The sequence below is a fragment of the Podarcis bocagei genome (genome assembly GCF_964188305.1).
Source record: "Podarcis bocagei genome assembly, chromosome: 2".
Taxonomy (NCBI): domain Eukaryota; kingdom Metazoa; phylum Chordata; class Lepidosauria; order Squamata; family Lacertidae; genus Podarcis; species Podarcis bocagei.
In genome coordinates this window covers 6,091,615-6,102,111 of record NC_138126.1, presented here as the reverse complement: position 1 = coordinate 6,102,111, position 10,497 = coordinate 6,091,615, and the positions used below count along the sequence as shown (strand labels likewise).

At 46.6% G+C, this 10,497-nt stretch overlaps 1 protein-coding gene across 1 annotated transcript in view; it reads left to right on the top strand.

Annotated features, from left to right (window-relative positions):
- Positions 1–4,597: 4,597 nt before the first annotated feature.
- The window catches only part of LOC308579732 (alpha-2-macroglobulin-like), a gene marked incomplete at its 5' end in the record, with an annotated part of 69,501 nt that continues 63,601 nt past the window's right edge, over positions 4,598–10,497 (top strand). The window contains one exon of the mRNA XM_081180665.1: positions 4,598–4,801. Within this exon, the coding sequence (XP_081036791.1) occupies positions 4,598–4,801 (204 nt within the window). The remainder of the gene's footprint in view (positions 4,802–10,497) is intronic.

Below are 10,497 nucleotides of genomic sequence, written 5' to 3'. Positions count from 1 at the left end.
CCGCCTGCCTTCCCCCCGCCTGCCCCGGGCGATCTTAAAATGCTGGCGGGCGGGAGCGAAGCATTCGCTGCCGACCCCCAGCATTTTAAAATCTCCCCGTGTCCCGGGGAGATCTTAAAATGCTGGCGGGCGGGAGCAAAGCGTTAGCTGCCGACCCCCAGCATTTTAAAATCTCCCCGTGTCCCGGGAAGGTTTTAAAATGCTGGGGGTCGGGAGCGAAGCGCTGTCGACCCCCAGCATTTTAAAATCTCCCCGTGTCCCGGGAAGGTTTTAAAATGCTGGGGGTCGGCAGCGCTTCGCTCCTGACCCCCAGCATTTTAAAACGCTGTTCCGAAGGGGGGGCGGGGACACCTGCCCCAGCCTCCCCACTTCGGAAAGCTGTTCCGAAGTGGGGAGGGGGGGCGGGGACACCTGCCCCAGCCGCCCCACTTCGGAAAGCTGTTCCGAAGTGGGGAGGGGGGGCGGGGACACCTGCCCCAGCCGCCCCACTTCGGAAAGCTGTTCCGAAGTGGGGAGGGGGGCGGGGACACCTGCCCCAGCCGCCCCACTTCGGAAAGCTGTTCCGAAGTGGGGCGGGGGGCGGGAACACCTTCTGAAGGCGGGCAGGGGGCGAAAGTCTTTGTCCCCCCTGCCTGCCTTCCCAGGGGCTTTTAAATCGCCCCGGACAGCGGAGAAGTCCTCCGCTGTCCGGGGCGATTTTAAAATGCCGCCCGCCAGCATTTTAAGATCGCCCCGGACAGCGGAGAAGTCCTCCGCTGTCCCAGGGTTTTTTAAAATGCTGGGGGTGGGAAGAAAAGCCCTTGTCCCCCCCCCAGCCTTCAGAAGAGGTCCGGGGACAGACTGTCCCCGGACCTGGTCTGAAGGCGGTTTCCCTAGGAACGCATTAATTGATTTTCAATGCATTCCTATGGGAAACCGTGCATCGCAAGACGAAAAAACCGCAAGACGAAGAGACTTGCGGAACGAATTAATTTCGTCTTGCGAGGCACCACTGTATTTTTTACAGATAGGTAGCCGTGTTGGTCTGCCATAGTCAAAATAAAAAAATTCCTTCCTGTAGCACCTTAAAGACCAACTAAGTTAGTTCTTGGTATAAGCTTTCGTGTGCATGCACACTTCTTCAGATACACTGAAACAGAAGTTGCCAGATCCTTCTATATAGTGAGAAGGTGGGGAGGGGTATTACTCAGAAGGGTGGTGGGAATGGGAGATTGGCAGATAGCTGAGATGAGCCTGTTGACGACTCTTAATGACTGTAATAGGTCTTACAGGAAAAGGCAAGGGGTGAGAAGGTGAGAAATGGCTTAGTCATGTATAATGAGATAAGAATCCAATGTCTCTGTTCAGACCAGGTCTCTCCATTGTTTTAAGTTTGGTAATGAGTTGCAATTCAGCAGCTTCTCTTTCCAGTCTATTTCTGAAATTCCTTTGTAGTAAAACAGCTACTTTGAGATCTTGTATAGAATGTCCTGGGAGATTGAAGTGTTCTCCTACTGGTTTCTCTGTTTTGTGATTCTTGATGTCAGATTTATGTCCGTTTATTCTTTGGCGTAAGGTTTGGCCTGTTTGTCCAATATAGAGAGCTGAAGGACATTGTTGGCATTTGATGGCATACACAATGTTAGACGATGAGCAATTAAATAGTCCCGAGGTGGTATGTGTGATGTTGTTGGGGCCAGTAATGGTGCTGTCCGGGTGTATGTGGCAGCAAAGTTGGCATCTGGGTTTATTGCAGGCTCTGGTGCCAGTGTCCGTGTTAAGTCTGGTTGTAGTATTATTGTGGGTTAGGAGTTGTTTAAGATTGGGTGGCTGTCTGTAGGCAATGAAAGGTCTTCCTCCCAGAGCTTGAGAAAGAGAACTGTCATTGTCCAGGAGAGGTTGTAGATCTCTGATGATGCGTTGAACTGTTTTAACTTGGGAGCTGTATGTAATGACTAGTGGTGTTCTGTTATTTTCTTTTTTGGGTCTGTCTTGCAGCAAGTTCTCTCTGGGTATCAGTCTGGCTCTGTTGATCTGTTGTCTAACTTCATCTGCTGGGTATTTTAGTTCTGAAAAGGTTTGCTGTAGATCTCTTAGGTGAGAGTCTCTGTCTGTAGAATTGGAACAGATGCGGCTGTAACGTAGTGCCTGGCTATATACAATGGACTGTTTGGTATGTTTGGGATGGTAGCTAGAGGCATGTAGATATGTTTGTCGGTCAGTTGGTTTACGGTATAAGGTGGTGTCTATGCGCCCATCCTGTATTTTTATAGTAGTGTCCAAAAAATGTATTTCTTGCATGGATTGATTCATTTTAGGTTGATTGTGGGGTGAAAATCATTAAATTTCTGGTGAAAGGTGTCCAGGGTCTGTTGACCATGTGTCCAGATGATAAAAATATTGTCAATGTATCGCAGGTACAAGAGAGGTTTGAGTGGGTAGGAGTTTAGGAAATGTTGTTCTAAATCTGCCATGAAGATGTTGGCATACTGTGGGGCCATGCGGGTGCCCATTGCTGTGCCGCTGATCTGAAGGAACAGGTCATCACCGAATTTGAAGTTGTTGTGGGTAAGGACAAATTGGCAGAGTTTGGTGGCAAGGTCCGCTGTGGTTTTATCTGAAATGGTGTTCCTTATAGCTTGTAAACCATCGTTGTGTGGGATGTTGGTATACAGAGATTCCACGTCCATAGTAGCTAGTATAGTATTGTTGGGAAGATTATTTAAAGATTGTATTTTCCTCAGAAAATCTGTGGTGTCACGTACATAGCTGGGAGCACTGATGGCATATGGTTTCAGAACAGAGTCCATATAACTGGAGACACCCACTGTAATAGTGCCAACACACCAACAGTCTCCGGAGACAGTTCCTGGTCGAGGTTCTGTTGGTGTGTTGGTGAGGATCTGTTCTTGGATGTGTGGGGGTAGCTCTAACTTTCTATCTTCTACCTAAAATACACAAACCAGGAAATCCAGGACGCCCCATCATTTCAGGTATTGGCACTATTACAGTGGGTGTCTTGAAAACCGAGATTCCACTGTGGTAATAAATGAACCAGGTCAGCCTTTCGGTCTCTTCCAACCCTACAATTCCGTGACTCTGCAGAAAGATAAATCTGGGGCCAAACAAATCTTCTTCCTGGCACTTGGCATTGCTTCCCTGCACCTGGTTGAAATGCAGGCCGTTGCCTTGCGTAGGAGGCCCTGCCAGTGACCTCTTTACTCTGTTTGCTTGGCAAAGGCACCTTCTGTGGGGTGTTGCAGCTTCCCTTCCCCGTTGCTCCAGCACAGTCCCAGCCCCCTGGCCTCTTTTATCTCCTCCGCCTTGCAAAGAGAGCCAGTATGAAGGTCGATGTGGGAGCAGCAACAGCAGCAGCAGCCTCCGCCGCCACCATCTCGCTTGCCCACGGCTGAATGATGGGGAAGGGCCAGATCCTTGGAGGACCCAGCGCCTTTCTCTTCCTGCTGCTCCTTCTTCAGGGGGACATCTCGGCACCAATGAAGTAAGCTGCTTGCCTGGACATCTTCCCCTTCCCCTTCTCTCCCTATGCTTTCCACAAACTTCTCGAAAGAAAATTCACTTAATTATATAAATTAGAACCATGGAATTGTAGAGTTGGAAAGGGACCACATTTCTTTTCTATTTGGCACTACTCTCTCTCTTTTTATTAGTTTTTTAACATCCCATTTTCAACAATAATTAAACATACTTTTACATCTTATTCAATGTTTTTGACTTCCGCCAGCCCTGTCTGAAAATTTTCCAATCTTAGCGTGCATTTCTCATTTTCCCTATTACATTTCAAACTTATAACCAGTATCTCTATCTTTTTCTACTTTGTAACACTTGGTATATTTCTCCTTACAAAACTTCTTGTAGTCCTACTAGCGTAATTTGTTGATTACAGTTGCTCTTCAAATAATTCATATACTTCTTCCAATCTTCTGTAAATCTCTGGTCCCGCAGGTTTCAAACTCTTCCTGTCATTTTGTCCAATTCTGCATAGTCCATTAATTCCGTCTGCCATTCTTCTTTCGTCGGAATTTCTTCTTGCTTCCATTTCTGGGCTAATAGTACTCTTGCTGTATTTGGTGCTACTCTGCGCGGTATTGCATTTCTGTTATTTTGGAAGGGACATAAAAGTCTCATCTTAAACAAAACAACATGGGTTGTAGCCACCTGCAATGAGCCATAGCCCTCTTCAGCTATCTTAAGCGCTGTCACATGGAAGAAGGAACAGGCTTGTTTTCTCCTGCTCTCGAGGGTAGGACTCGAACCCATGGCTTCAAGTTACAAGGAAGGAGATTCCGACTCAACATTAGGAAGAACTTTCTGACAGCAAGAGCTGTTGGGCAGTGGAATGGTCTCCCTGGGGAACTCTCCTTCCTTGGAGGTTTTTAAGCAGAGATTGGATGGCCATCTGTCATGGAGGCTTTAGATGAGATTCTGTAATGCATGGGGTTGGACTAGAGGACCCTCGGGGTCCCTTCAAACTCTAATATTAATAATTTATAATAATAATTTATTATTTGTACCCCGCCCATCTGGCTGGGCTTCCCCAGCCCCTCTGGGCAGCTTCCAACAAAGATTAAAAATATATCTAAGATTCTATGATTCTATGTCCTCATTCCCCTTTCCCCCCAGGCATCACTTGGTGCTGGTACCCTTCGTCCTCCAGGCAGAAACCTCCGAGAAGATCTGTGTCCATGTGAGCACCCTGAACAAGTCAGTGACGGTGAACATCACCCTGGAAAATCTAGCAGAGACTCGCACCAGCCATGTGGTGTCCAAGACACATCCATTCCAGTGCATCCCTTTCCAGGTGAGTTTTTCTCACTTAAGCATGTTCTCCTTCATGGAGAGCCCGGGTTGCGGTGGAGTTGACCAGACCCCCCTGTTGCTGGGCAAGTTGGTTGGGTCAGCCCAAAGTGTGATTGGACTCCTCAGGTTGCTTTGGAGAGTTTGATGTTGCCTTTGAGTGACAGCCTGGGTTGAATATATTCACTGCTTCCTCTTTTCGCTGCGAGCATCGGATCAGCTGCCCACCCTCCCTAATTTTAGGGTGTTTTTTGCGTTTGACCTTGCTATGCCTGTCATGGGGTCGTCTGCTTTTGGGGCAGGGGCCTGGTAGGAATTTTGTCCATTTGGCTGATGCCGTTTGGTTTTTGCCTACTGCGTAGCAAATTGTCACAACTTGCAAGGTTGCGGTTAGGCATTGGTTTTAGGAAAAATTGGTTGGTGAAGGGGTATGGATTGGCTGTGCCTGCCCCTCCAGTGCTGTTGCTGCAAGGGTATTCCATTAAAGGAATCCAGGGGCTTGCCATGCTTTTGTCCGCACCCCTGTCAAGGGGGCTAGGGCCACGCAAGAGCCCCTGGGAGCATTTGGGGAGAGGTGAGGGTCTGGCACCCAACTCCGTCTACTCCCCATAAAATGTTTTCCCTTACTGACTTTGCAGGCTCGTGGATGTCAGTTCTGTCCCTGGGCAGGGACAGGTAGTCGTAACCAATGCCTAAGCAACCACTCACATTGTTTGCATTTTAATAAAGTTGTCGCTAAAATAATGACAAAAACCTTAAACGAAAATTATGCTGTGAAGTGTGAATTTATTTAGGGGTGGCTTGGGGACCTCGACGCGCAACCATTTTGCTTTCTGTTGCTGATCAAGATGTCTGGGCATTTTTCCAAGGAAAAGCAGGATTGTTGTGGTCTCGTAGGAAGCTGCCGTATCCCAAGTCAGAACACTGGCCTGTCCAGCTCAGAACTGACTTGGCAGCAGCTCTCCAGGATTTTGGACTCCATCCTAAGGAGGACCATGCCCACCCCCACCTGTGGCCTTTGATCCGAAGCCCTCCAACCTGGTGGCCCTGCTCTTGGTCAACCCAAGGATTACCTATCCCTCCCTGAATTCAGTCCCAAACTAGCTGGGTGTCAAGGCTTCAGGAAAGCTATTCCTCCCTCAGCTGCAGCAAGAGCAGAGAAAACAAGGCAGAGTCTCATATATATATATATATATATATATATGCAGGTTTTGGTGTTTTCGGGTATCTTCCCGTGTAAGAGTTGGGGTGTCTAGGCGACGTTTCGACGAGGTCTCACTCGTCATCTTCAGGCTGGTGCTTTCGGCTTCTTGTTACTAGAACAGAGCAGGATCTCAGTGTTTGAGTTCCTATAAATACTGTTGAGGGGGTGTGGTGTATAGCCTCCAACGTTCTGGGCAGAGAGGAAGTTCCCAGGTTATTGTGCCTTTTCTTCTTTTGTTCATTAATTACTTGAGGGATATCTTGAGTGATTTCTTGAGTGATATTCTGAGTACCACTTAGGAGGGTCATTAGGTGTGGATTAGTTGCTAAAGCTTTCGTGTCTTGACCTCTTGAGCTTGTGAAGAGTTTTTCTGAGTTTTTCTGAGAAGAGTTTTTCTGAGAAGATGGCTGTACTGCACTTAGTTGTGCTCTGGCTTGGCTTCGTGTATAGGGGCGAGCTGTGGTTTTGTGCCCTGTGCCAGCCAGATCTGTGTAGGGATTGCAGGGGGGTGCAGCATCCGGAGGTGCCACTATGGTTTGGCTACTGGATGGTGTCTGTAATTTATCTGTGGAGAGGGTCTGGGTTTGGGTCTGGTGTGGTTGATTGGAGATGGTGTTCTGTGTGCCTCTGGTTCTGGTGTCGGTTTTTGTGGGGAGGGCTAATTTCCAGATGTCTGGCAGGCGGGACGTGTCGTCACGCTTGTTCATGTTGTGAGGGTGTTTCTCTATCTCGATGGCTTCCATGATTATTCTCTTGTGGTGATGTTCCATGTTAAAGAGCAATTTGGAATCTGCAAAATTAATTTCGTGTCCTGTTTCTTTCATGTGTTGGTAAAGAGAGGAAGTTTTTTCTTCTTTTTTGACGGCATTCTTGTGTTCTGCGATACGTGCATTTATTCGTCTGTTTGTTTGTCCAATGTACGTGGCTGGGCAGACTTTGCAGGGTATTTCATAGACCCCTTGGTTTTCTAACTGGATTTTATCTTTTGGGTTTCTGAGGATATTGGCTATTTTTTGGTTGGTGCAAAAGGCTGTTTTGATATTGTGTTTATGGAGGATTTTGCTAATTTTATCTGTGGTGCCCTTGATATAAGGAAGGAGGGCCATGCCATTGTTTTCTTCTGTGTCTTGGTTTTTGGGGGGTGTTTCTTTTTGGATTAGCTTCGTAACCCTGTTTTGCTGGTATCCGTTGGCGATTAACACATTTGAGAGATTCTGTAACTCAGTTGTCAAGTGGTCTTCGTCAGCCAGGCGTTTGGTTCTGGAGATGAGAGTCTTGGCTACGGAGTTTATTTGTGCAGGGTGGTGGTGTGATTGTGCATGTAAGTAGCGGTTGGTGTGTGTTTTTTTCCGGTAGATAGTGTGTCCTAGGGAGCCATCAGGTTTTTTGTAGATTAGGACGTCAAGGAAGGGAAGTTGGTTGTTGGCTTCTATTTCCATAGTGAATTGTATTTTGGGGTGTAGGCTGTTGAGATGTGTGAGGAAGCTATCTAGTTTTTCCTTCCCGTGTGGCCAAATTACAAAGGTGTCGTCAACATATCTGAGCCAAAGTTTGGGTTTGTGTTCTGACTTGTCTAAAGCATTGGTTTCAAAGTGTTCCATGTACAGATTTGCGATGACCGGTGAGAGGGGTGATCCCATAGGTGCTCCTTCTATCTGTTTATATCTTTGTCCATTGTGGATGAAGTACGTGTTGGTTAGGCAGTGGTTGGTCAGGTCCAGGATGTATTCGGGGGGATTGTATTTGTTTTGAATGGCTGTCAAGGCTTCATTAATGGGCACTTGTGTGAAGAGAGATACAACATCGAAGCTCACAAGTAGGTCGTCGGGATGTAGGTTTTGCTTCTTTATTGTTTCTATGAACTGGAAGGAGTTTGTAACGTGTGAAGCGATAGATTCTGCATAGGGCTGAAGTTGCTTAGCGAGAAATTTAGCGAGATTTTGTAGAGGTGAGCCTATGGAGCTGACTATTGGTCTGAGTGGTGTTCCTTCTTTGTGTATCTTGGGGAGACCGTAGAGTTTGGGGCATCTGGATGATTTTTCTCTGGGGATGATTCTTAGCTGGATTTCTTCACTGATAGGAGAGGCTTTTATTTTGGATTTGGTGGTTTTTTCCAGATAGGTGGTGGGATCTGTTTTTATAGGTTGGTAGGTAGGGTCTTGGAGTAGATTTGATAGTTTTGCTTGGTAGTCCGATGTGTTCATCACAACAGTGGCATTACCTTTGTCTGCTGGGAGAATGATTATGTTGTTGTCTTTCTTCAGGTTGGTGAGTGCTTTCTGTTCTTCTTTGTGTAAATTGCTTCTGGGTGGTTTGCTGGAGCAGAGGATGTTGGTGACTTCGAGTCTGATTTTATTGGCTTCATCTGGGTTGATTTTGGTTAGGCTAGCTTCGACTCCGCATATGATGTTTTCCGTGGGGATGCGTTTCGGGGCGACTGCAAAGTTGAAGCCTTTGGAGAGTACTTTGGTTTCAGTTGAGGTGAGGATCCTGTCTGATATGTTATGTACTGTTTGTTTCATGGGTTGTTGTGGAGGGTGGCTGGGCTTCTGGCGTTTCTCTAGTTTATGCAGAATCTATCGCTTCACACGTTACAAACTCCTTCCAGTTCATAGAAACAATAAAGAAGCAAAACCTACATCCCGACGACCTACTTGTGAGCTTCGATGTTGTATCTCTCTTCACACAAGTGCCCATTAATGAAGCCTTGACAGCCATTCAAAACAAATACAATCCCCCCGAATACATCCTGGACCTGACCAACCACTGCCTAACCAACACGTACTTCATCCACAATGGACAAAGATATAAACAGATAGAAGGAGCACCTATGGGATCACCCCTCTCACCGGTCATCGCAAATCTGTACATGGAACACTTTGAAACCAATGCTTTAGACAAGTCAGAACACAAACCCAAACTTTGGCTCAGATATGTTGACGACACCTTTGTAATTTGGCCACACGGGAAGGAAAAACTAGATAGCTTCCTCACACATCTCAACAGCCTACACCCCAAAATACAATTCACTATGGAAATAGAAGCCAACAACCAACTTCCCTTCCTTGACGTCCTAATCTACAAAAAACCTGATGGCTCCCTAGGACACACTATCTACCGGAAAAAAACACACACCAACCGCTACTTACATGCACAATCACACCACCACCCTGCACAAATAAACTCCGTAGCCAAGACTCTCATCTCCAGAACCAAACGCCTGGCTGACGAAGACCACTTGACAACTGAGTTACAGAATCTCTCAAATGTGTTAATCGCCAACGGATACCAGCAAAACAGGGTTACGAAGCTAATCCAAAAAGAAACACCCCCCAAAAACCAAGACACAGAAGAAAACAATGGCATGGCCCTCCTTCCTTATATCAAGGGCACCACAGATAAAATTAGCAAAATCCTCCATAAACACAATATCAAAACAGCCTTTTGCACCAACCAAAAAATAGCCAATATCCTCAGAAACCCAAAAGATAAAATCCAGTTAGAAAACCAAGGGGTCTATGAAATACCCTGCAAAGTCTGCCCAGCCACGTACATTGGACAAACAAACAGACGAATAAATGCACGTATCGCAGAACACAAGAATGCCGTCAAAAAAGAAGAAAAAACTTCCTCTCTTTACCAACACATGAAAGAAACAGGACACGAAATTAATTTTGCAGATTCCAAATTGCTCTTTAACATGGAACATCACCACAAGAGAATAATCATGGAAGCCATCGAGATAGAGAAACACCCTCACAACATGAACAAGCGTGACGACACGTCCCGCCTGCCAGACATCTGGAAATTAGCCCTCCCCACAAAAACCGACACCAGAACCAGAGGCACACAGAACACCATCTCCAATCAACCACACCAGACCCAAACCCAGACCCTCTCCACAGATAAATTACAGACACCATCCAGTAGCCAAACCATAGTGGCACCTCCGGATGCTGCACCCCCCTGCAATCCCTACACAGATCTGGCTGGCACAGGGCACAAAACCACAGCTCGCCCCTATACACGAAGCCAAGCCAGAGCACAACTAAGTGCAGTACAGCCATCTTCTCAGAAAAACTCTTCTCAGAAAAACTCAGAAAAACTCTTCACAAGCTCAAGAGGTCAAGACACGAAAGCTTTAGCAACTAATCCACACCTAATGACCCTCCTAAGTGGTACTCAGAATATCACTCAAGAAATCACTCAAGATATCCCTCAAGTAATTAATGAACAAAAGAAGAAAAGGCACAATAACCTGGGAACTTCCTCTCTGCCCAGAACGTTGGAGGCTATACACCACACCCCCTCAACAGTATTTATAGGAACTCAAACACTGAGATCCTGCTCTGTTCTAGTAACAAGAAGCCGAAAGCACCAGCCTGAAGATGACGAGTGAGACCTCGTCGAAACGTCGCCTAGACACCCCAACTCTTACACGGGAAGATACCCGAAAACACCAAAACCTGCATTCCTGTACCCGTGAAAATCTACGA